This window comes from Muscardinus avellanarius (assembly GCF_963383645.1).
Source record: "Muscardinus avellanarius genome assembly, chromosome: 18".
Classification (NCBI taxonomy): Eukaryota; Metazoa; Chordata; class Mammalia; order Rodentia; family Gliridae; genus Muscardinus; species Muscardinus avellanarius.
Window position 1 is genome coordinate 36394090 of NC_137804.1, and position 26577 is coordinate 36420666.

Consider the following 26577-nt stretch of genomic DNA (forward strand, 5'->3'; position numbering starts at 1 on the left):
AAGGAGCAGATCCTCCTCCATCTCCTTTCAAAGTTCTTTAGTTGTAGTGCATAGATTCCTCCATCTCTACAAATCTGAATTTGTGCAAATCATTGGGATTTCTCCAGGCCTTAGTTATGCTACCTGTGAAATGGGATTAATAACTGCTCCCTACATTACTTTTAAGGATTATTAGAATTACCAATTAGCTACTGAGTTATACCCTCAGCCCTTTTATTTATTATTTATTTTAATTTTTGTTGTACTAAGAATTGAACCTAGGGTCATTCTACCTCTGAGCCACACACCCAGCCCTATATTATTTTTTATTCGAAACACAGACTCACTAAATTGCTGAAGCCGGCCTGGAACCTGTGATTATCTTGTCTCAGCCTCCCAAGTACTGGGATTACAGGCATGCACCACCATGCCCAGTTCCTTTTCTTATTTCTCTTTTTGGAATGAGGACTCACTAAATTGCCAAGGCCGGCCTTCAACTTCTGATCCTCCCGCCTCAGCTTCCCCTAATTGCTAGGATTATAGGCATGTACCATTGAAATCAGTGGGGGTGGCTTTTAAAGGTGGCTTGGATAGACTGATAGAATATGGCATAGCTATTTTAGATATCATTTCAACAAATATAAATAAATATCGGTCCATTTAACTTCACCAAGTGCAGAAGACCTACTCTGAATAAGCCACTCTGTGGCTTGCTCATTGTGAACCAGGCGATGGTTTGAACGACCGGGCAGTGGGGATGAGTAAGAGCCGAGTCCCTGAAGTCACTGAGGACTAACTAGTCCCCACTCAGAACTAAACGCACACAGCGAGTTACAAGGCTTGGTTGCAGCAGTAGTTATGATTACTTTGTCTGAGGCATCTTCTCCTGCTTTTTAGAGGGTAGGAACTCTCTTAATTCTTTTTGGTTCCTTCATTTCCTAACCTGACTTCTAATGTGGCATAACCAACCCACGAATGTCTGAATGATCATGGATCAGGGTACTTTCATGTTGGTAGAGAGTCCATTTACCTCTTCTTTAATATTTGCCTCTTTCTTTACAATAAACCTGAACCTGACTTGTAATAATTATTTGGTTGAACTGTAAGAAATTTCTGGCATTGGGCTTTTTTGACTTCTCCCAAATGCCTTTAATGGGCGGTCCAACCTAACACAGCCTGCGGCTGATACCCGCGGCCGGAGGGCTGGAGGTAACGTCTCCCTGTACTTGGGCCTTGTCTACAGGGCACATGTCCAAAACTTGCAATGGACATTTCTCCTCTGCTTTAAAGCTTACAGAAAACAGTCTCAGACACCAGATCTTTGCACTTGGAGCTGAGAACTGAGGTCTCTGTCCCTGGCAAAGGCCAGTGGAGGGCAGGGTGCGTCTCACCACCAGTATCTCATATTCTCTTCTCTGCCGAAATATCATCTAGTGAGTGCCCGTCCTGGAGCCGTGTGTCCCACACACGTGGTGCTGTCTAAGCCGCACGGCAAGCCCAAGGCTGCACATTATCATCTCCATATTCAAGATGGAGAAACAGGGCCAGAGGCTCCCAGGAAGCGAAAATTTATACTTCCAGGCTTGAGAAAGTACATTATTTAACTTCTCTCTTTGCTGCGGTTCTGTGAGCTTTTCTATTCTCCATTCTTCTGCCTACAAGAAGGAGTCTGAGGTCTCTTGATGAGAAGTGTTATATAAATTCAAAGCATAATTATTGATTGCACATTCTTTCATTAAACAAACAAAATATATGCTAATGCTAAATTCACTCCAATTTTCCATTTTTCTCTTCCTTTGAGAACTAAGCCAATAAACCATTACACACTTAGCTTCCTGGGGAAATGAATTTAAATGTTAATATAAATCCTTTTAGAAAAAAACAAATTTCAGCAAATAAGTATTTGAACAAGGAGGGTACTTAACCACGTTCAGAATGAGAAATGCTCAGTACAAGACCCTTGGTGGCTGTTGAGATAAGCTCTCTAAATTTAATATTTTATAATAGACTCACACCTCTTTTGTTAGAAATGGAGAAACAGAATCATTTTTCTTTCTCCTTTTATTGGAATATATTCAAATCTCTCCAATTTTATTTTGCTAATAGGCAGGGCAGAGTCTGTCTATAAACGTATCCTGGTTGATCACAGGTAATCCCGTACTTTAGCATTCATGCGCAGTACTTAACCTCAATTTAAATGTAAATTTTGGACATCTTGGAGTACTTTCTCTGTGACCTTGGAGGGCTCTCTTCATTAATGAGGCCTACGCTAATTATAAGCAGTTTTCCGAATGTTTTCTTAAAACAACTGCAGAATTTATCCCAAAATGAACAAATTCAGGATTTTTTAAAAAAATACTGTCTCCCCTCATGCAAATTCCAGCTCAGGGCTGTAGTCCCAAGGTTTGCACGGAGGAGGGGGGTAAGCGAGGCAGAAACAGAAAGAAAGGAACAGAGAGAAATGAAAGTGAACAGTGTGTTTACCCTTCCGCTGAACCTGTCTCCCTGATGAAGGAATCCATACCTTCTTCTTCTTCTTTCCCCCCCCCCCAGAACTGGGGATGGAACCCCTAAGCCCTAATTTTTAATCATTTTTAAATTTTTTATTTATTTTTTTGTGGGTCTGGGGATGGAACCCCCGGACATATGGCCTCCGAGCTACACCCCCATGCCCTATTTTGTATTCTTTATTTTGAAACCAGGTCTCACTGAGTCGCGGAGGGCCTCACTAAGTAGCTGAGGCTGCCCGCGAACCGCGATCCTCCAGTTTCAGCCTCCCGAATGCTGGGATTACAAGCGTGCGCCACCACGCCCGGCTCCATACCTTCTTCTCATGTGAAAAATCTCACTACAAAATGGTCCTGCCTTCTTCTTGATGATCCAAATTAGAAATATAGAGTTTAGCAGCAGCTAGTGGAAACAGCACCAGCAAAACTCTCAGGAAAGAAAACAAATCTGACAAAACAAACACACCCACAAAAAGCAGTTTTCAAATACTCACAGGTACGTCCACATACTTGGAAGCTGCCTTCACCTAGGAGGGAAGGAGAGAGAGGTGAGGTGGGGTTTGCATGTAATTGTTCACAGCGTGGTGCTGAGTCACTACCAGAGTTGAGACAATATGCTGGATCATATGGTGGTTCCGCTCCTAGTCTTTGAGGAAGCTCCACACAGGTCTCCATGGCGGCTGCACTAATTTACGATCCCACCAACTGTGGCTAAAGGGGTTCTATTTCCCCACATTCTCGCCAGCATTTATTATTGTTTGCATTCTTGATGACTGTTCTTTCCACAGGAGAGGGAGGGAAAGAAGGGAAGAGGGAGGTACAGAAAGAAAGCAGACCAAATAATGTCGTGTGCATACATGAATATATTACGATGAATCTCACTGTCATGTACAATACAGCACACCAGTAAAACGTTAAAAGCCGGGCGTGGTGGCGCACGCTTGTAATCCCTGCGCTTGGGAGGCGGAGACAGAAGGATCGCGCAGGTTCAAAGCCAGCCGTGCTGGCTTAAGAGACCCTGTTTCCAAAAATAAAAATAGGGCTGGGAGTGTAGCCCAGAGGGAGAAGGGCTTCCAGGAACCCCAGTACCACCAAAAATAAATAAATAAATAAATAAATAAATAAAACATTAAAAAATATGCTGGCACAAGGAGCTGACCACAAAAAACAAAAAGGCACTAAGACATAAACTGTTTGCTATTTTTTTTCAACCTATGGCCAATATTCTGGAGAGAGTAAAATTTTATGGATTCAGCCTCTGGAGCTGGTGTGGGAGCTTTGTATTTTCCACATTACCTTTTAAAAGAAGAAAAGTGACTCTAGCTAATCCCAGACTCATCAGTGGCAGGTGCCCTAGTCTGAAGAAGCAGCTGAGGCCACTGGCACTTAGTGTTACATGCCTGAAAGTTGGATTGGCCTGCCCGTTCTGTGTCCTTTAACTCAGATCTCCAAGAGGAGATGATTGTGGGAGGACGTCTTCCACCCAGAGGGACATGGAGTCTGAGGTGGGGTATCCAAGCCTTTAGAAATGGTCCAAAGGGTGCTGTCATGTCTCCTGGCTTTTGGTGCAATAAAACCCAGATAGGAAATGTAGAAAATGCTTACAAAATTCATGTTCAGTCTTTGGGGAGGATGTGTGGTAGTGTGCAGTGTTTGATCTTTGGGTTTGGAGTCAGAGCTGTCTTCACATCTGGCTCTACCACTTACACACTGTGTGACCTTGCACAGGTCCCTTTGTTTCTCTGAGCCTCAGCTGTCTTTCACTGGGTTGATAGAAGGCTGGAAGTATATGCTTGGAAGTACAGAGCACAGAACAGATGATAGCTAAGTATTTATGAACGAATCGGGTGATTCTATGTGGCAGGAAGTCAATGAACAACTGAGTTAGAGGAACAGAACCCGGGGACTACGCTGGCTGTCCTATGTATTTCTCTGTGACTCAGGTCACACAGGTTTCTCTTGGCAGGGTGGGACTATGTAGCCCTTAAGGGGATTTCAGAAGGCTTTCCATATTTTGCACAATTCCTTCCCTTCCTTCCCTTCTTCCTTCATTCCCTCTCCCTTCTTCCCTCCCTCCCTTCTTTCTTTCTTTTCAGCTCAGGGGCATTATCCCTCTGAACTATTCCCCCATCCCTTTTTAACTTTTTATTTTGAAACAGTCTCCCTAAGTTGTTGAAGCTGGCCTTGAACCTGCCATCCGACTATCTCAGTCTCCCAAGTACTGGGATTTACAGGCCTGGAACACCATGCCTGGCTATGATTACCATTTCTACAAAATGATTGCTAACCCCACATCTGTCTTCTCCATTTCTGTACCAAAATTGAGTTCAGGCACAAAGGGGTGTGTGTGTGTGTGTGTGTGTGTGTGTGTGTGTGTGTGTACGTGTGTCTCCCCCATGTAAAGGTGATGTTTTTCATTCTACAAAACTCATGAAGTTTCTTCGTTAAGCCATCCTGTGAAATGTGGGCTAGTTGATCATATCCATTCACAATGGAGAAAACTCCCATGCATAGAATCTAGGGAATGCATGTGGTGATGCTCTCTGGCCGAGGAGACCGGACTGGTGCGTGTGATCTTCAGAGTTCAAATTCCTCCCCGGGAGCTCCCGGGTGGCTGAGCGCTGGAGGAGAAGCTCAAGGGATTCAAGCATCAGAACGGGGATGATGCTTGAATGGTCAGAGCTGGCGTTGGCAAGAGTTTTTGTCAGCTGGAACTCACCGCCTTTGCTCTGTCAAGTTGATGCCTAGCAGTTGGTAGGAGTTTTGCTACAGCTGAAATGATCAACCTTTAAACACGCCTACTCTCCAGTCACCACCAACTTGCAGTTCCAATCCAGAGAGTGACACCAGTCAAATCTGGTTTCTTTCGAGGCGGCCGGGGAAGATGCTACAAGCTCATGCCCTGAGTGAAGACCAAGCCCTCTCAACAGGAGACATACCTGCCAATCTTCCTCTCCTCCTGTACTAAGAGAAATAAATAGCTGAGAGTAGACTGTAGTACTATGCTTGGTTGGAAACAGGTGTGTATGTGATTTGGGTTCTGATGATTCAACTTTTTTTTTGGGGGGGTACTGTGGATTGAACCTGGGGCATTCTACCTCTGAGCCACACCCAAAGCCCTATTTAATTTTTTAATTTGAAACAGGGCCTCACTAAGTTGCTGAGGCTGTCCTCAAACCTGCGATCTTCCTGTCTTAGCCTCCTAAGTACTGGGATTATAAGCATGTGCCACCATGCCTGGTCTCAACTTTTTTTTAGTACTAGGGATTAAATGCAGGGACATTCTACCTCCAAGCCACACCCCAGCCCTAATTTAATTTTAATTTTGAAACACAATCTCACTAAGTTGCTGAGGCTGGCCTGGAACCTGAGATTCTCCTGTGTCAGTTTCCCAAGTGCTGGGATGATAGGCATGGGCCCAAACACCAGCTTGATTATTGAACTTTAGGAAGGGTACTCATGATGAGGATATGGGGGAAGTGTGTTCTATAAGTGAAAGGGAGCCTTAATCTTGCCTAGAAAAGGAAGAGCTATTGGCGGAGAAAACCACAGTCTTTGCATTGTTCAGGAAAGAACGTCAATGTAATACTAGTCACAGATTCCAGAGCAGAGAATCAGGATGGATGAGTGAACTGACAGCAGAGCAGAGAATCAGGATGGATGAGTGAACTGACAGGGCTCCAGAAGAGGACGTCAAAGGCAGCGACAGAACCCGTGGGAGGCGGCCACCTCTGGTCACTCAGAGCCCTGGCAGAAGGACGGGTGCTCCACGTGTGTTTCTTTACCTATGCAGAAGGCAGCTCTCAGGCTGCCTCCTCTTCTCTGATTCTAGTCTCCCTACACAGGAAGTGGTCACCAGTTCTATTTATTTATTTTTTTGGCACTAGGGATTGAACCCAGGGGTGCTCTGTCACTGAGCTATACCCTAACCCTAGTTTACTTTTTTCTTTTTTTGGTGATACTGGGGTTCCTGGAAGTCCTTCTACCTCTGGGCTACACTCTACACTTCCAGACTTATTTTATGCTTTTTTAGTTTTGGAAACAGGGTCTCTTAAGCCAGCGCGGCTGGCTTTGAACCTGCCCCATCCTCCTGTCTCTGCCTCCCAAGCGCGGGGATTACAAGTGTGCGGCACCATGCCCGGCCCTAGTTTACTTTTTCTTTTGAAATAGGGTCTTGCTAAGTTGTCTAGTTTACCTTGTGATTCTACTGCCTTAGCCACCTGAGTTCCAGGTGTTTGCCACCATGTCTGGTAATTTTTATTTTATTGTATAGTAGGCAGGTTGAGATATAGCAGAGCAAAGAAGTCAACAGAACCAGTACCTAGACTCTGGTCCCGGCAGCCCTTTCCTGAAGGATGCTAGCAGTGCTACCTCTGAGCAGCGTCGCCGTTCTCTTGAGTATCCATAGGAACACATCCTTTTGGCAGCTACAGCTTAAGTGAGGAAGAATGACCAGGTCCTCCCAATGGAGTAGGGCTTTGGAATTATTGCTAGAAAACTCAATTGCTCACCAGACACTGTGTCTACATGGGAAAAAAAAGAGCTCTCTCAATCTACATTAACTAAATAATATCCTCCCAAATGTACAATTGTCCATGCTTTGTAGATATCCTTTTAGAGTAAAACACAAATTTCCTTAAAAAGGCACTATTTTATAGTATTTTTGTCTTTGCATATTTTTATCAATGGTTGTTTATCTGTAATTTTCTTTTCTTTTTTAACTTTAAAAAGAAATCTCCCCAGTGAAGTAGCTAAGAAGAATAGGTTCAGGGTTAGCTGGGTTAGAAGTCTGGCTTAGTCATATTCTAGCTTGGTGACTTTGAGCCTTCTTTGCAAATAGGACAATAATAAGGCTATTCAGAGGGGTACTGGGAGAACCGAGTGAGGTAACCGTCACATCTTAAATGTGCATAACTGTGCTGAACGGTACTGAGTGTACTAAGTTCTTTTTATGACTGCTGGAAATACTGGCTTGCCGGTATAGACATAGCACAGTTTACATCCTACATATCACAGTAGTCAATTTTAGTGTGTATCTCCAGACCATAGGCAATTTCTGGCTAGAAAAAGGGTGCTGGAATCTCCCAAGGTTACCAGCAGGTACCTGAGCAGAGTTGCTGGCTGGCTGGAATGCTTTCTACCAGACCTATGGCACCCCATGCACTGGAGAACTCACTCTCAACACATGTGTGAAGGCAAAGACCTCTCCTCCCATGCCAGGGCTGCATTTTGGCATAAGCGAGCCCCCCCCCCACCCCCCCAGTGCCCCAGTGATGCTCGGTAATGCATTCTTCCCTTCTCTGGGGCAGTGGAAAAGTGTTAGATTGAGGGGTCTTCCCAAGACACCTGGCCTGGCTCAACAGCCCTCAGAAGAAAGGCAAGACTGGTTTTGGCTGGTACTTCGTTTCCTGGGACTCCCTGCTGTCTGACCCTCCCTTTGGTGGGACAAAGGATACCCATTGCTGGGAGCACTCTGCCCAGCTCCCTTGTGGAGAGCCAGTCCTGGGAAGGAGGCAACGAAAGGCTGGTGGAGGCCAAGGCTGAGTTGAGAAGATGAGCTTTCAGTGAGAAACTTGGTGTTTTCACTGGCCTGAAACAAAGACCTCCTCCTGCTTCCCAGGCACCATCAGGAGGCTGGACAGGAAGGCGGGGCCGGGAGCCCTGGCCCCTGTGTGAAACAATGTCTACACGGTCAGTCTCTCCCAACACTCAATGAGTCAGGTCCATCCAACAACCAGTAACAATAAGGAAACTTTTTTTCTTTTTTAGTGCTTACTAATAAGCAAGCAAGGAGTTAGAAATACTGCGTGTTATAATCACCATGACAGCCTTTTGAAGAGGGTCCTCTTCATATTCCTATTGTGTGGTTGGAGAAACTGAGGCCTGGGTTCAATTCCTAGTAATGCCGTCCCCCAAAACTTATCCAAACTCTTTTATTGACCAGTGATATTTAAGGTGTGTGTGTGTGTGTGTGTGTGTGTGTGTGTGTGTGTGTGCGTATGTCTTTGCAAGTAGACACAACCAAAAAATGCTTCCCCAGGAAAAGTGCACGAGGGATTTGAATAATTATCCACACTAACCGAGTCAGGGCAGAAGGTCCAAAATGGTTTCTCTGGCCTGAATGTCCCAGCTAATTACCTCACCCCTCCACCTGACTCCGCGTGTGTAGACAGGCTTAATGGTTTCTCTATTGAGCTCTTCCATTATTTTTCAGGTGCCCAAGGTAATCTTTTCACTGAACACTCACCATTCTGGGATTTTCACAATGCTGATGACTAAGGGATTTTCTTCTGCCTGGTCCTAATAAGGGGACCTGAGTTAATCATTGTGCAGCTTTGACAGGGAGCACGGCGGGGGCTTAAACCGCTTCTCCTGCTTCATTAGGGGGAAAAAGCAACCCAGGTGCAGACCACGAGGACCTCAGGGGTTGACACTATTAAATCAATGCACAGACAAAATAAAAGTGGATTAGGTCCTTTTTGCAAACAGAAATCTGGTGGGTAAGATTCAAAGATGGAAATAAAAAGAAGTCTGAACAGATACCACTGCATTAGCGACGGCCGAGCTCTCTCCTTTCTCCCCATGGTCTCTTAAATAAAAGACAGAAAACAACAATCCAGGAAATGATTCATTCTCTGCAGGAGAGGACCCCACCCTGTCTGCTTGGCCTCCGAAGAGCTCAGACTTGATTTCTCTACTTTTGCCTACAAACGGCAGACCACACCGTTTCAAAGGGCCAGCGACATCTCGCTGTTTGGCCTTGCGAATTCCTGCTACCAGGTGATGCTGTCTTTCTTTCTTTCTTTCTTTCTTTCTTTCTTTCTTTCTTTCTTTCTTTCTCTCTCTCTCTCTCTCTCTCTCTCTCTCTCTCTCTCTCTCTTTCTTTCTTTCTTTCTTTCTCTTTCTTTCTTTCTTTCTTTCTGTCTTTCTTTCTTTCTTTCTTTGCTTTTCTAACTCAGAAAACTTAGCAATGTGGAGTTTTTCTTTTCAAGAACCAAGGCAGTTCTATATGTAAGGATGTTACTAGTGCCACTACTTAAAATACTTGTCTCTTATTAATTCAACTTTTCTTCTGTTGAAATCCTCATCTCTAGAATATAGATTCCATGAGGAATAAGAATGTTTCTCTCTCCCCTCAGTGTTGACAACACCATGCATATAGTAGTAGCTTAATTAAAAAAAAATGCTGACTGAATGAACTTTACACTGTGGTACTTTTTACCCATACCCAGGATAAAAGTTTCTAGAGCTTTCTTGTTGGAGTTTGAGCTCCAGCACTCTTAAGGTACAATTAAGAAAAGTATAACTAGGCACTACTGATTCAAAAGGAACTATTTATTTTTTATTTTTTGTGGTACTGGGGGTGGAACCCAGGGGCTTTTTCTACCTCCAGGCTATACTTGCAAACCTATTTTATACTTTATTTGGAAACAGGGTCTCACTAAGTTGCTGAGAGCCTCACTCAGTAGCTGAGGCTGGCTTCGAACCTATGCGATCCTCCTGTCTCAGCCTCCCAAGCGTGGGGAGTACAAGCGTGCGCCACCACGCCCAGCTAGGAACTGGTATTTTTTGCCTCTTTAAAACAGACTCTTACTAAATTGCTGAAGCTGGCCTTGAACTTGCAATCCTATCTCAGCCTCCCCAGGGCTGGGATTACAGGCATGCACCACTAGACCAGACTAACAGTATGCTCTTTAGATTCTTGTGGGGCTTAACAGGTTGCCCTTGTGTGATATGCTTGTCAGTACAGTGACTGGTACGCTGTAAGAGCTCAGTGAGTGAGCTTTGGCTAACATTATTCCTAGGGTTTAATTCACTCTGGTTAACGGAAGGCTGGTTGTACCAAAACATTTCCATTATTTCGCAGACTATCAGCAAACATGGCCTGTGGGCCAAATCCAACCCACTTCCTCTCTTTGTATGGCCCATGATCTAGGAATAGCTTCTATATTTTTAAGTGGTTGAAAGAAAATGAGAATAATCCTGATAGGTGAAAATTACATGAGTTTGATGTTTCAGCATCCATGAATGAAGTTTTATTGGAATACAGTCATGTTCATTCATTTACATATTGTCTACAGCTGCTTTGGGCATGAGGGTAGAGCTGAGAGTTGTCACGGGGGCCATGGGGCTCACAGTCACTAACTGCTGTGTGTGTGTGTGTGTGTGTGTGTGTGTGTGTGTGTGTGTGTGATACAGCCCCAGCTGCCCCCCTTATTGAAACAGTGTCTCGCTAGGTTGAAGGGAATCTCACTTCTTTCTGAGGCCAGCCTTGAACCTGAGACCCTCCTGTCTCAGTCTCCTAGGTCCTGGGATCATACAGGAGTGAGCCACCATGCCAGGCTCACTATCCAGTTCTTTACAGAAGTTTTCTCCCCTCTGGATTAGAACATGTCTTAAGTGAGAGACAGTAGACAGTAGTGTGTGGGGAAAGAATCAGAAAAGATGAATTTTAATCCTATTTGGATTAAACATGTGGTTGGCTCTGGCCAGGTACCTGCCCGCCTTGCCTCATTTCTTTGTTGAGAGGCTAGCTGTATGAATCTAGGGTCTGTGACTGTCAGAGGATAGATGGGGCGAAGTCTAGGAGGAAGGCGGGTCAGGAAATGTTTCCTACACCTCGAAAAGGTTATACATGCTCTGTTGAGAAATCAAATGCTTTTTATATTTTAATATTAATAAGAGCTCTGGAAATCAGGCATGGTGACACACACCTATCATCCCAGTGCTTGGGAGGCTGAGAATGGAGGATTGCAGGTTCAAGGCAAGACTCAGAAAATTCGTGAGCTTCTTGGCAACTTAGACCTTGTTTCAAAATAAAAAGCCGGGCGTGGTGGCGCACGCTTGCCATCCCTGCTCTTGGGAGGCTGAGACAGGAGGATTGCACAGGTTCGAAGCCAGCCTCAGCTACTGAGTGAGGCTCTCAGCAACTTAGTGAGACCTTGTTTCCCAATAAAATATAAAATAGGTCTGGGACTATAGCTTGGAGGTAGAAAGCCTCTGGGTTCCACCCCCAGTACCACCCCCCCCAAAAAAAAAACCAAAATAAAAAATAAAAAATATGATAGGACTGGGAGTATAATTCCGAGGCAGAATGTCCCTGGGTCCAATCTCTAGTACAAAAAACAAAAAACAAACCACAGACCTCTATAAATATCACACCAGGAAAAACTACAGTAGGGAAAGGAAAACATAGGCAAAGACATAGAGACAAAGGTATTCACACAGGTGATAGGCAGCGGAGCAAAGGCCAGGACAGAGATCGGAAGAGACAAAAAGGGATCAGAGAGACAGGCATGGCGGTACATACCTGTTATCCCGTTACTTGGGAGGTTGACATGAGAGAATCACAGGATTGAGGCCAGCCTCAGCAACTTAATGAGACCCTATTTCAAAATAAAAAATAAAAAGGACTGGAAGTATAGCTCAGAGGTAGAACATTCCTGGGTTTGATCCCCAGAACCAAAAATTCTTCAAAAAGAAGATAGAGGCAGCGTGTGCTGAGCTCTCACCTGTGCCAGCTCTGGCTCTGGGTGGTTTTTTGGAATCGCCCTACTTATGATTCCCAGCTAACTCTTTAACTGTAGCCTCCTCACCTGTACTTCGTAGGCAGATGGGGATCGGTGAGGACAAGGCCACGATGGAGTGGCTGGGCAGGCCCGTGGACGTGCCGGCTCTTCTACTGCAGGTGGAATCACCAGGCCAAAGCAATAACCTCCCTGAAACTGGGCAGTAAGCGTCGCCTGGAGTCCTACACTTGCTACATCCTCCTCTGCCTCCAGTTTTCATGTTCTTTTTCTATTCTATCTATCTATCTATCTATCTATCTATCTATCTATCTATCTATCTATCTAGTACTGGGGATTGAACCTAGGGGCATTCTACCTCTGAGCTACTTTCCCAGATCTTTTTATTTTGAAACAGTCTTGCTAAGTTGTGAGCCTTCTGTCTCAGCCTCCTATGTACTGGGATTACAGGCATGTGCCGCCATGCCAGCCGTCTGTTTTTAATGGCTGAAATGGAAGAGGCAGGGGGTGACGGCCACACGCACACAGCCCCATGACACAACTGCTCCGCCAGTAACAGAGGAGAAGTTGTGACCACTTCGTTGGTCAGGAGATTGGCCGTCGCTGAGAAAGGATGTATCCCAGATTTCTAATTGGGATCAGAGGCAATACAGGGGAATGGCTAAGAGCATGGGCCTGCAGCTGGATGCAGGGGGCCAGATTCTAGCTCTGTCACTCACTAGACAAGTCCCTGGACCTTTCCCTGCCTCAGTTCTGTCATCTGTAAAGTGGGAATGACAGAACAGTAGAATTCTTCTAAAGTAGTCGAGTTCCTTGACTAAAGGTGTCAGTTGTCATAGTCATTCTGCTGGGAAAGTGAGTAGCTCTGCCCGATTGTACATTAAAGCTGGTCTGATTCTGTGCTAGCCAAAGGCTATTGAAATTTAAATGTTTTCAAAAGGTACAGTTCTTATTCAACTCTTTTGTGCATTAGCTACATTTCAACCACTATGGAGATCAGTATGGGAGTTCCTCAAAAGACCAGGAATGGGACCACCCTATGACCCAGCTCCACCACTCCTAGGTAACTTTCCCAAAGAATTGAAGTCAGACTACGACATTGATACATGCTTATCCATGTTTATAGCAGCACAATTGACAAGAGCCAAATTATGGAACCAACCTAGGTGCCCGCCAACAGATGAACGGAAAAGGAAGATGTGGTATATACCACAATGGAGTTTTACTCAGCCACGAAGAAGAACAAATTATGCCCTTTGTAGGAAAGATGGAACTAAAGTGCATTTTGCTAAGTGAGACCAGTCAGCCTCAGAAACTAAAGGGTTGCATGTTTTATATGTGGACGCTGGAGAAAAGATAGAAAAGGAACTCCATGAAAACGAGGGGAGAGGCCAGGAGAGCAGTGGGAGGGAGCCTGGGAAAAGGAAGGACTCTGCCAAGTAATAATAAGTTCATATCATATACGGAGGTATCATTTCCAATCTCACTAGCAGGTACAGGGGGGAAAGAGGGGGTTGAGTTAGGATGCAGAGGAAACCATCAAGCCTTGTGTGTGCGTATATGAATGTATCACTCAGAATCTCACTAAGGGGTGCACTAACACTAAAAAATAACAATCCAACTGTTTTTGGACACTAGCCACAGTTCAAGTGCTTGCGGGCCACATGTGGGTAACTACCACTCTTGGGATGCTGGGATAGAAGATTACTACCACTGTTCTATGGAACAGCACCGGTCTAGACCCAAGAGACACCGGTAAAGACATCACTACATCTGTAAGTAAGAATGGAAAGGTGTGTCAATCAATTCTGTTAGAACATGAAATTAACTGGATGAAGAAATCGGGGAGCATGGGGGTATGGGCGCCAATAGGTTTATTTTGTGGGTGAAATGAGAAATCAAGGTACAATTTTTTTTTTTTTTTTTGCGGGTCTGGGGATGGAACCCAGAGGCATTTGACCTCCGAACTACATCCCCTGCCCAACTTTTTATTCTTTATTTTGAAACAGGGTCTCACTGAGTTCCAAAGGGCCTCACTAATTAGCTGAGGCTGTCCGCAAACTGAGATCCTCCAGTCTCAGCCTCCCAAATGCTGGGATTACAAGCGTGCGCCACCATGCCCGGCCAAGGTACAATTTTTTATACTAGAAATTGAGACTGGATCATTCTGCCACTGAGCTATACTCAGTTTCTTTTTAAAAATAGTCTTTTTTGTCTTGAAACAGTCTCATTATGTTGTTGAGGGACCTTGCTAAATTTCTGAGGCTGACCTCGAACCTGGGATCATCTCATCACAGCTTCCCAAGTCCTGGGATGTGGGTACCACCATGGGCGTTCACCATCATGCCTGGCTCACAGCTTCCCAAGTCCTGGGGTGTGGGTACCACCATGGGCGTTCACCATCATGCCTGGCTCAAGGGGTATAAAGCTACAAAGGTATCAAGTGCAGTAACAATAATGTTAAGACAAATAGGAGAGGACAGAGGAGAAGGGAAAAATGGAAGAGGGGAATTTCTGAGATTGGCCAGTCAAGAAATAGTAATATACAAACAGTACTGTTAGCCATGGGGATAAAATGAAATACTTTAAAGGGTCCCTTCTGATGAAAAAGATTGAGGCTAGAAAATAGCAGGCGAGAGAACTGTTACATAAACAAAACCAAAACAAACTATAAGTAGCTGGGTGTGGTGGCATACACCTGTAATCACAGAACTTGGGAGGCTAAGACAGGAGGACCACAGATTCAAGGCCAGTCTCAGCAACCTAGCAAGACTCTGAGCAACTTAGTGAGACCCTATTTAAAAAAAAATTAAAAAGGGCTGGGGGTGTAGCTCAGACAGTGTTTCTGTACTATTTATTTATGTGTGGTGCTGGAGATTGAACCCAGAGTGTTCTACCTCTGAGCTACACTCCTAGCCCTATTTTTATTTTTAATTTGGAAACAAGGTATTGATTGCTAAGTTGCTGAGGCTGGCTTCAAAGCAGTGAGCCTCCACTCTCAGTCTCCCAAGTCCTGGGAGTCCAGGCATGTGTCACCACGCCCAGGTCTATTTCTTAACAATGTGTTTTTATTACTTTGATGATAAACTATTGATAAAAGGGGAGGATTTTCAACATTTTAGTCAAGAATGCCTGTGGGGAAGAATGTCTCTTTTCCCAGGGCAACTTCCTGGAGGTCTCTGGTTGATGTAATCATGGCTTAGAGATACATCATCCACCAAGGCAAATGTGAAACCGACATCCTCCCCCACCCCCGAATCTGGATGCTCCAAGTGCATCTTGGGAAGATGAATCGGCTCTAAGTGCCAACTGAGGGACGGACTGCTTGGGTGAGCAGAATGTACGAGTGGGTGGGATGTACTGGGACTGCTTGTGCGGGTGAACAGTTGAGAAAACCTCAGTGGCTCCTGCTTGGGGCCAAGTGACAGTCGCAGAGAAAGACCCTTCCAGTGCTTTGCAAGCCCTGGAGAAAAAAACATAACCCCAGACGTCAATCTGGAATCACAGGCAGCAAGGATGGGTTCTTAGAGCCACCAAAGGGCTAAAATATCTTTTCTCTTGGCCAAAGATCAAGGGCAAGTCAGGCCAATTGTGAACTGAGATGCCTGTGTAAGCATGAATTTCAACACAACATAAATGGGTACAGAGTTTATGTTTTATTTTTATTTTTTGATACTGGGGATTAAACTCAAGGGCTTTCTACCTCTGAACCACATCTCCAGACCATTTTATTTATTTATTTATTTATTTATTTATTTATTTATTTATTTTTATTTATTTTTGGTGGTACTGGGGTTCCTGGAAGCCCTTCTACTTCTGGGCTACACTCCCAGACCTATTTTATATTTTTTATTTATTTGGAAACAGGGCCTCTTAAGCCAGCAAGGCTGACTACGAACCTGTGCGATCCTCCTGTCTCCGCCTCCCAAGTGTGGGAATTACAAGCGTGCGCCACCACACCTGGCTGGGCATTTTATTTTAAAATTTTGAAACAGAGTCTTTTTTTTTTTTGTGGTAGTGGGGGTAGAACCCAGAGGCTTTCTACCTCTGAGCTATACTCCCAGACCTTTTTTATATTTTATTTGGAAACAGGGTCTCACTAAGTTGCTGAAAGCCTCACTAAGTAGCCGAGGCTGGCTTCGAACCCGTGCAATCCTCCTGTCTCAGCCTCCCAAGCGCGGGGATTACAAGCATGCGCCACCACGCCCGGCATCGAAACAGAGTCTGTCTAAGTTCAGAGGTCTCCCTAAGTTGCTGAGGCTGGCCTCAAACCTGCGGCCTCAGCCTCCCAAGTGCCGGGATTACAGGTGTGCACCACCACAACTGGCTCTGAGTTTAGTCTTGCAAGATAAAAAGAACTCTGGAGAGAGAAGGTGGTAATGGTTGTACAACATTATAAATGTACTTAATAATAGCTTGTGGCCCAAAATGATAACTAATTTGAGTAACTGATTTGATTCACAATTGAAAGAGAAGAGCTAGACACGATATTGTTTAAAAAATAAGGTTTCCCTAAATTGCCTAAAAATGAAAACTGTGTTCTCAAAATTTCAGATCATGGAGAAAAAATACCTGCCAGGTCTCATGCTCACTCCTGAGCTCTGAGGCATCATCGGTCAGGGGTCCCTGGGGAAGGTGATTGTTGCTATTTTCTCATAAACGATATTGATATATTACCTGATATATACTTGTATCTAAAAATATGGGTATATTTACCAAATGATTTGTATCTTATTCAATTCTTAGACATGTGTTCTCATTGCAAATAAAAACCTGGGCGCAGAGGGATTCTATTGGCTTTCCCCCGGCACATGGCTAAGGGGTAGTAGAGTTAGGATGGGAACTTTGGGGGGGGTCTGACTTCAAAGGAGCCTCGGCTGTATCTTGCTGCCCTCCAGGGTCTGGGCCTCGGTCTCCTCACTCTGAGTGAAGGCAATGCCATGCCCACTCTTATCTTCCTGACAATATAATTTACCCAAGTATGAAGGTCAAAATTACACAGGCCACAAAAATACTCAGAAAGCCAAAAAATATTGTAATGTTTACCTATCACAAGCAACACTTCATAAATAATACTGTCACCACCATGGATGTTCTGAAGTGACTCTGGAGGACTGTAGACCTGCCGAGGGGTTGGGGAGTCAGGGGAGCCCAGGCTTTCCTGCGAAGCATCCTTAGACAAGAACACAAACAGCTGGGTTGTGGGGCTGCAGGGTGATTGCATGGCTTATGTGCATGTTCATAAATATTGATTGTGATTAAACTATTATCATAATAATAAGGGTAGTAATGCCTCATACAGCCCATCCACCATACCACTCAAAGCCCCCACCTGTCATTAAACAAAGGGCTGCTGGCGCCACCCGGGAGTTGGGCAAGAGGCAGGGAAATGATCTCTATTAAGCAAAAGCATTCTGGTCCATGTACCCATTAGGAGCTGCAGCCTCATTAACGAGGAGGACTGTTCTCATCCCCTGTTGCTCAGGGTACTGTGCTCCGAGACTAGATCCAGGAAGTGTATGTTCTCATCTCTCTTCCCCCCCGGGGCTTCCGAACAGATGCCCAATTCAAGTAGACCTGTTTTTCCTTCTAGTTTCCCTCATTTTTATCCCAAATCTTCCATTTACAGACAGGATTTTTACAAGGCTTGGGGGGTCCTTCAAAGCAGCCCTCTTAGCACAGCCAGGACTAAACAATGCTTGTATGCTGACTCTTTGTCTAAGCATGAGACTAAGTATAAGTAGTTAACTCTCGCCACTGCAGACATGACAATTATCTATTTTATTTTTTGTGGTACTTGGGATGGAACCCAGGGGCTTTCTTTTCCCCCTCCAAACTATACTCCCAGACCTATTTTTATATTATTTGGAAACAGGGCCTAAATTGCCGAGAGCCTCACTAAGTAGCTGAGGCTGGCTTCGAACCTGTGCGATTCTCCTGTCTCAGCCTCCCAAGTGCGGGGATTACAAGCGTGTGCCACCACGCCCGGCCGACATGACAGGTATCTTTGCTTACGAGTCATGCAAATAACCGGAGCTGAGAGAGACACAGTGTCTCCACACAGGTCCCTAGCTGGCGGTGTCACAAAGCTGGTATTTGAACACGGGTCCCTCAGACTTGGAGGTTTTCTCTTTTACAGGCCATTCTGTCCTGCTGTCCTTTTTTTTCTCTGTTTACACAACACACTGTCATTTTAGAAGACAAATGGGTTAAAATCTCCAAGCAGGAACAAAGGCTTATTTTTGTTGAGCGGAAGTGGGGCCCTCGCCTGCTCTCCCTCCTCCAGTTTTGCTGAGCAGTCTAGGGGCGCGAGGGCTGGGTCTTGCTCAGGTCATATCTCCTCAGGTCTGCCAGGCAGTGGAGACTTGTTTTTTCTAGTTTCCCTCCTCTCAGGTAAAGAACGCAGAGGAAGAGCAAGCAGACAGGGCCAGTGTTCTGTGACTACATAGCGGTGCAAGTTATTTCCTTTCTCTGGCCTCAGTTTCCCCAACTAAAAAATGGTGTGGCTAGAAAGTCCCTGTGCTTCCCCAACCCCCCACATCAATGCCGCATTCTTGATTTGGGGTACAGCTCCGGCCATCTGTACCATATATGCTTGGCAGTCCCCGTTAAGTTGGGTCACGTTTTAAATCCCTATTTTTTTTTTTTTTTTTTTTTTGCGGGTCTAGAGATGGAACCCAGGGGCATTTGATGTCTGAGCTACACCCCTTGCCCTATTTATTCTTTATTTTGAAACCGGGTCTCACTGAGTTGCAGAGGGCCTCACTAAGTAGCTGAGGCTGTCCGCGAACCGCGATCCTCCAGGTCTCAGCCTCCCGAATGCTGGGATTACAAGCATGCCCACCACGCCCGGCTTAAATCCCTAATCTTAAAGGAAACTTACATGTCTGCTCTAAGTGCAAAAGCAGTATCACTCTCAATGGGAGAAAGTAAGAGTAAACATAAATGCAATAGAAATAAAGTCACCAGTTCCAGATAGACATGGAGCCCGCTGAAGATGCGCAGTGAGGCCTTTCTCTCTCTCTCTGCTGTGCTTCAAAATGTGAAAAATTCCTTCTGCATCACCTTGAATCTCACTGTGACGTGTCATTACAATGCACCAATAAAATGATAAAAAAAGCAATGCATGAATAAATATTTGAGTGAAACACTGAAAATCTTAGGGAATTGTGAAATATAGGCAAACGTGAAATGAGTACTTTCTTTTTGAGATAAGGATAAAGATGAAGAGAGAATTCCCTGAGAATAGCCCTCTCGCAAGGTGACTGTTATTATTTTTTTAGTGGCACTGGGGGGGGGGTGAACCCAGGGGCATTCTACCTCTGAGCTAAACCCCCAGCCCTTTTTAGTTTTTGTTTTGAAACAGGGCCTAAGTTGCTAAGGCTGGCCTTGAACCTTTGATCTTCTTGTCTTGGCCTCCCAAGTGCTGGGATTATAGTACCACGCCCAGCTGTTGGTGTTAGTTAGTGGGGAGTTTTTGGAGCATCTGACCCTGACTTCCTCTCAGGTACCATGTGGTACCAAGTATCCTATGCTTGGGGAACATGCAGCGGCAAGGCAATGAAAAGGCTTCGAACAGATAAGAAGCATTTGGTCGTTTTTGTAAATTCCCACGGTGCACACGCACCCAAGGCCCCCGATGTGACCTCATGAGTGTGGAGACAGAAAGCCATGCGGGGCGCTGGCTCTCAGCAGCAGGCCGAAACTGGGCGGCTCCAGCGCATCACTGCAAACAGCAGACCTGGAAATCCCTAGGGTTCCTCCTTCTCTGTGTGCTCTAGGGAGTAACTTCTGAAAAGATTGAAAGTTGCTTATTTATAAAAAAGTCTTTTGCTGGGCATGGTGGCGCATGCTTGTAATCCCCGTGCTTGGGAGGCTGGGACAAGAGGATCTCACAGGTTCGAAGCCAGCCTCAGCTGGCTTAAAAGACTATATATATATATATATATATATATATATATATATATATAATAGGTCTTGGAGTGTAGCCCGGAGGTAGAAGGCCCCTGGGTTCTATCCCCAGTACCATAAAAAAAAAAGTCTTTCTATCTCTCTAACTTCTGGTTTAGTAATTTACATAGCCCATCATATGAAACATGGTAGTTGATTATCTGATCCTAATATTCACTACTTAGTGATATAACCACACTAACAACCATGATGATACTATCTGTCAAGTGTTGAAGGCTTATCCCGTCCCATGTATATAGTCTCTTCTCTTTTAGTTCTAACCACAACACAGAATATATGTCTCATTGTTATCCCCATTTTGTGGATTACTACATGAGAGTTAGAGGTTAACTAATTTAAGATTATACTTTAGGAAGGGGCAGAACTGGCAAACCAAAAAACTCAGGGCATGCTGGTTATTAATGCGATTCAAGCCAAAACATGCCTTGAGAATGGGCAAATAATTCCAGTTATGCCAATGTAGGCAATATATTTTTTGGTGATCAAACCCAGGGTTCTATGCATGCTGGTCAAGTGCCCTACCACTGGACTACACCCAGCTCTAGCCAATATTTTGATTAATAAACCCCAGCTCCAGCCAATATTTTGATTAATAAACAGGTATTCTAGAGACTAAGTATGAATGAAAAAATCTTAGAGAATTAAAATAGGATGCAAAAATTTTAAAAATACACTAAGCATACTGGAAGATATCTTTCCTTCTTTAAAACTCTGACTATAGGAATACGGCAAAATGTAAGCTGTAATGACTTTGGTTGATCTTGTTATGGAGAGCAGTGTGGGTTGTTTCTAGGAGAAAGGTCTGGTGTGCTGAGGCTGAACAGTTGACAAAATACTTGATTCAAAGCATGGAATCAGCTGCGTATGGTGGTACATGCTTGCAATCCCAGTGCTTCTGACGAGGAGACTGGAGGATGGCAGGTTTCAGGCCAGACTCAGCAGTTTAGTGAGAGCCTCTTTCAAAATAAAAAGTAAAAAGGGCTGGGGGTTTATCATGGAGATAGAATGCCCCTAGGTTCAATCCCAGTACCGATAGAAGAAGAAGGAGAAGAAGAAGAAGAAGGAGAAGAAGAAGAAGAAGAAGAAGAAGAAGAAGAAGAAGAAGAAGAAGAAGAAGAACAACAACAACAACAACAACAACAACAACAACAACAACAACACATAATCATTAAACTGTCTTTCAGTTTTGAGCAAGTTGAAGATCAAATTTAGAATGGCTACTTCCAGCGCGCCTACCAAGTGTTGGGTGTCTACAAGGCCTGCTGCCCAGTGGAAATGCAAGGGTTCAGGCATCTATTCTGAAGTATCAGCATTCCCACTCTCCAGATGAAGAAACTGAGGCTCAAATAGTCAATACCCTGCCCATGTGTTGGTCTCTCTCTCTCTCTCTCTCTCTCGCTCTCTCTCACTCTCTCCTCTCTTTTTCTCTCCCTCTCCCTCTGCCCCTCTCCCACTCTCACTAACTTTTTTGGTGAGACACTTCCCCTGCATGCGGTTCTGGAGGTCAGGGCAGATTGTATAATTTTTAATTTCACAACATTTATTTCCTGTTTGAAGCTATGCACATCTCCGTTAGGTATTCCTCTCGGAGCTGGCACTTCTGTGACCTGCTTGCGCAGCCCCTCACTGTCTAAACAAAATACGGTGTCTATCTTATGTTTGCTTTGAATGATATTCCACCATCTACAAAAGAATATTAAGGGAAATAGTTAACGTGGGCTGCTTATCTTTTTTTTCTTCCTTGAAGCCTCTGCTGGGCTGCCTGGGACGGCAGGTATGTTAATTGTCGAATGCGTTTTCAAGGCGGCAACTGGAAATGAGGATGTCCTACTAGGCGATAAAATGATCTGTCACAGACCCCAAAGTAAATGTCAAATTCTCAAGCCTTGGGGAGGGACTGATGATAGAGGTCAGTAGCAGACACGGCACATTGGTGCTTTATAGCTCCATTAACTTTCTAAGGCACCGTGTTTTTGTTGTTCCATTGTGAACAAAATACATTAGAAGAAATAAATGATGGCTCTTACAGCCACCTTCCAATGGTGGCTCACAGATTTAGCATCAGAAGGCCACAGCTTGGCACTGTCGTGTGGGAAGGTGGTCTCTCTGTGACTTAACTTCTCTAGCTGAACCAATTTTAATACTATTGCTGCTTAAAATTCTTAGATCCCATACCATGGACAAGGTGCTTCCTGATAGGGGAAATGTGGCTTTAACCCTGCCCTGGATATTTCTCCTCCTGTACTCCGCCCCTTTCCTGATACACAAGGAATTTCCAGTTCCCAGAATGTCCTCGACCTTCTCTTCTCTTCTAGGTTGGAATACTCTCAGTCTTGGAATACTCTTAGCCTTCTTGTTTGTGAAGCAAAAACATGACTCACCCTTTAGGTCCAGTTATAGTGATGTTTCCTTCAGTGGACTCTCAGATGAGGTGGGGTTGTTTTGCGTTTACAATCCCATTACACTGGCTATTTCTCTCTTTCTCTGAAGAGTCACCATGCTTACAATTGTGTGCTGAGGATGTGACTCTCATGCAAATGTACAACAAGGTGCAGTGTCTCTCCTACTTAGCGCTAAGCCTCCGGCATGAAGTAGTAAACATGCCCTGACTTTAGGACTAACAAAAACCTGAGAAGTCCGTAGAGGAAAAAAGAAGTGGGAGGATGAGAATCCACTACTCTGACGTTATTGCAAAACTGGCTGCCTGGTCCATGTGTTATTTATAAAATATATATATTTTTTTGCAGTACTGGGGATAGAACCCAGGGGTATTCTACCTCTGGGCTATATCCCCAGCCCTATTTTTTTTTTTTTATTCTTTATTAGGAAACAGGGTCTCACAAAGGGTTTGATGCAGAGGGCCTCACTAAGTAGCTGTCTGCGAACCATGATCCTCCTGTCTCAGCCTCTCAAACCTGGGGTTATAAGCGTGCCCGGTTTATAAAAAAATTTTGATGGTAAGATATGAAAAAATACTTGGTCCTTTGGGAATGATATCAGTGGATGATTCTGGAAGAGTCACCAACTGTTTTCATTCATGGGTTGCATTCTGTCCATCGGTGGAGAGTAACATTCTGGCCATACTAAAGGAGTGCATTTAGGAGGACGTCTCAGTAGCTGTGTGACTTTGGATGAACTACTCAACGTCTCTCATCTGTAACATGAGGACAATAACTAAATCTATTGCACAGAGTGACCATGAGGACGCAGGGAGAAGATGCATGGAAATCACACAGCATGGTGTTCAGCGCACGTCAGCCACTGTCACCGGGGCCAGCGCTTGTGCCAAAGAGGAACTTCCATGCTGAAACATACCAGTTGACTGACAGGAATAACTGAGCTCAGCTGCAGATATTTTGATGATGTTACTTCTGGAGAGTGGACAAAACCCCTTTGCTGTGTCCCCATCACCAGCCCACACTAAGAAAGTGTGGTTTTTTTTTTTACATCTCTCAGATCCTGAGCATCTTTCGAAGTCAAAGCAAAATGAAAATGCCCTCTGAGAAAACACTCACAAACTCCTCTGAATGCGCATGCTACTCTGAAATCCAAACCGCTTCCTGACCAACCTGCTCCGTGGACAGAATCTAGTTCCTTGGACCCAGGGCTGATTCTGACCCCAGCGACACTCTGGTTGGCAGGCGGGACTTCGTGATCTCCGCACAAAAGCAGTGCCCCCTGCTTTATACCAACGCCAGCCTCTCCTCTGTGTGCATACAAACACATCTGCTTGGTTTATTTCCTCAGTACCAAACTAACTATAAAGCCAGCCAGCCGGCCAAACAAACAAACAAACGAACGAGAAATGAAGCTAACTCAATACCTAGTAGGTTGGACATGCAGTAGGTTTTGGGCTCCTGCCTGGCAGCCCTAAAACGAGCTTTCCTTCCCTGTCCTCAGTGATTTCATGTCATGTTGTGACCACCTTGAATGGATTTGTTTGATGGGAGGATCGTGGCCGAATTTGGGGGGTGGGCTCCCAAGGATCGTTGCTATTGGGTGGAGGTGGGGCTCCTCCTCCATCTTTATCCACTTGTGGGGAGTTTGGTGGGATGCAGACTTGGGTGGATTGGGGACCTTCACTTCTCCGGGGCTCAGTTTCATCGTTTGCTGAAAGAGCTGTTGGAATAGAATCGTTCCAAGGATTCCATAGGAAAAAAGACATTTAAAGCACTCAGCCCCGGCACTCAGCATGGCTGAGGAGCGGCGCTGTATCCCTGGCGTTATTTTAGACGTCCAAATGCATCCGGTGTCACTGCTGCCACATAACAGTGGGGGAAATTAAAAGCCAAGGGGTGATCCTTCACCATGGGTCACACGGCTCTGTGGCTGGGGGCAGAGCGGGGTCCCTGCCTCAAATCTCCCTATTTATCGTTCTGGCTCTTTCTACTCCTTTTCAAGACTCGTTCGGCTCAGCTGAGCCCTTGAATACACCATAGTTCCTGGGGCTTCTCCTGTCTTGTCTCCACCCTGCATGCCCATTCAATCTCTAGACCGTGTTCATATTTCCTGCAAAATATCCTGTGAAAATGTTCCCTGTGGCTGCTGTTCTTTCCAGAAGGTTCTCCCTCCCTCTTTGTCTATGGCTGGCCCTCACATCTCCGCTCCCGGCCCCCCCGGGAGGGATCCTGCATATCTCTCCTGGCTGATGTCCCTTTTTCCCTTTCCCTTGCCCTCTAGGTTATGTCCCGTGCGAGGCCTCCCTTTTTTTTGGTTTTCTTTCCTTTCTGTCTTCTGTCTCCTTTATTAAACACGAGCCCCCAAAGGGTGAGAATGTCTTCTTGCTCGTTGCTGTGTCCCTGGCACCTGGCCCTGAGCCTGGCACCTCGCTGCTTGGTCAATACGGCCTGGCACATACATAAACAAAGGGAAGAACGAGTGAATACCAGACCTGGAGGGGACCAAAGAAAGCTTCATAATTTCTTGGAAAAGGGGCCCGGGCACCTGCTTGCCCTCTTCTTGGCTTCCTAAAAGAATAGCGCCAGGCTAGCCCAAAGATGGGGACATTTCAAACCAGGCTCCCTACACAAAAGCACATCCTGCAGTTAGCGGGGAAATGGCCAGATAGTTGCTAATAGCATCTTCCAACCGGGCTGATCCTTGGAAAGTTCGAGAGGGGCCTGCCTCCATCAAGCCTAGGCTGCTACCGCTGCCGAGGCTGCGGAGGGGGGAGGGTGCGCTTGGGCGCCTCTAGGCTGGCACAAGGAAGCCACATCTCCTCCTCCCTCCTCCCCCAGCTCCTCTCCAAGAGAGGAAGCAATGCAGATGGAGACGAGAAATAAATATTCCTGCCTGCTCCGTGCCACTGCAGACGTTTTCCAAAATGTCTGGCTTGGACCATGAAATCAAGCCCGCCCAGGAAAGGAGGCGCTCAGCAGGAGAAAGGGGGACAGGGTGGCATATTTGTCGGTACTCGTCAGCTTTCTGGGGGGCAGAGCACATGGCTCGTACTTGGCAGCCCTGCCGAGGTGGGGACGTGGTAAGTGCACAGTAATCCTGGAAGAATGGCATCCGAAATGGGAGCGGAGTTAAGGGACTCATGCCAAGGTGTCAGCGGGCACAGTCCCGCGCCCTGTCCAGGCTCCTAGGACTCAAAGCTGGTGAGTTTCAGACTCTACTTGTATCATACTGGCCAGCTCTGTCCGGCCTTTCCCCTCCCATTCCCTCCCAGGAAGTTAGTTCAGCGGGGCTGCAGGCACCCATGAAAGGCTCTCTGAAAGTTGGGCAGGGGATCAGAATCTATGGCGGAGACATTCCTGCCACCCCTCAGCACAGCGCCTCCTCTAATGCTGGATACTGGCAGGAGACGTGAACACAGGCTGCAAATGAGAAGTGGGTGCTTTGGGCCTTGGGTGGCCAAGTGAGTGGGAGAAGTGTCACTAAGAAGGGAAGTTACAGGCCCAGCAACAGGCGCCCGCCCCAGTGTTCTCGAGCATTCTGCATTGCTGAGCCTCTGCTGGGTGCCGGGGGAGGCTGCAAAATGTCTCCGAGAGGGAGCTGAGAAGATGGGAACTCTAGCTTGGAAACCTCTGCCCAGGCCATGCTGGGGTCTGTATCTAACTCTCCTGGGTCCTTTGTTCTTGATCTGGCTGTCACTGGGTCACCTCCCAGCCCTCTGAGTAAGTCAGCAATTAGGGTGGGGCCCTTGGTAGACAGCGAGAGGTCCTTGTTTTTAAGGGTTTGAGGCCAATGCAGTCAATACAGTTGGTCAAAATGAAGACTCCAAGAAAGTACTTTCTTCTGTGGTGCCGGGTGATATTTTCCAGAAGTGTTGCATTTACTTCTGTCCCTTTTCACCATTTCCACAATGCACTGAGGAACAAAACATTGTCTAATATTTCCCACTCATGTGCCCTAAATCCTGCTTGGTGAATCTTCCCCACTCATTTGCCCATCTGCCTTCTAGTGCCAGGCAACTGCCAGCTGAATCCCACTCTCCCTCTCCAGGAAGCCGCTCAGTGGTGGGGGGGAGCTGGCAGGATACTTTGCCCCCCCCCCACCCCGTGTCCATTGCTCTGTGACCTCAGCTGAAACAGTTCCCTTCTCTGGGTATTAGTTTCTTTGTTTGTCAAAAAAGTAGGTTGAACAGGTTT

The 26577-nt window shown here is 45.6% G+C and overlaps 1 protein-coding gene across 16 annotated transcripts in view; it reads right to left on the bottom strand.

The window, feature by feature from the left end:
• The window catches only part of CADPS (calcium dependent secretion activator), a gene marked incomplete at both ends in the record, with an annotated part of 501631 nt that overhangs the window by 45146 nt on the left and 429908 nt on the right, over window positions 1–26577 (bottom strand). For all 16 annotated transcript variants that reach the window (XM_080714889.1, XM_080714888.1, XM_080714885.1 and 13 more), the window contains one exon: window positions 2981–3013. In XM_080714889.1, the coding sequence (XP_080571015.1) occupies window positions 2981–3013 (33 nt within the window). The remainder of the gene's footprint in view (window positions 1–2980; window positions 3014–26577) is intronic.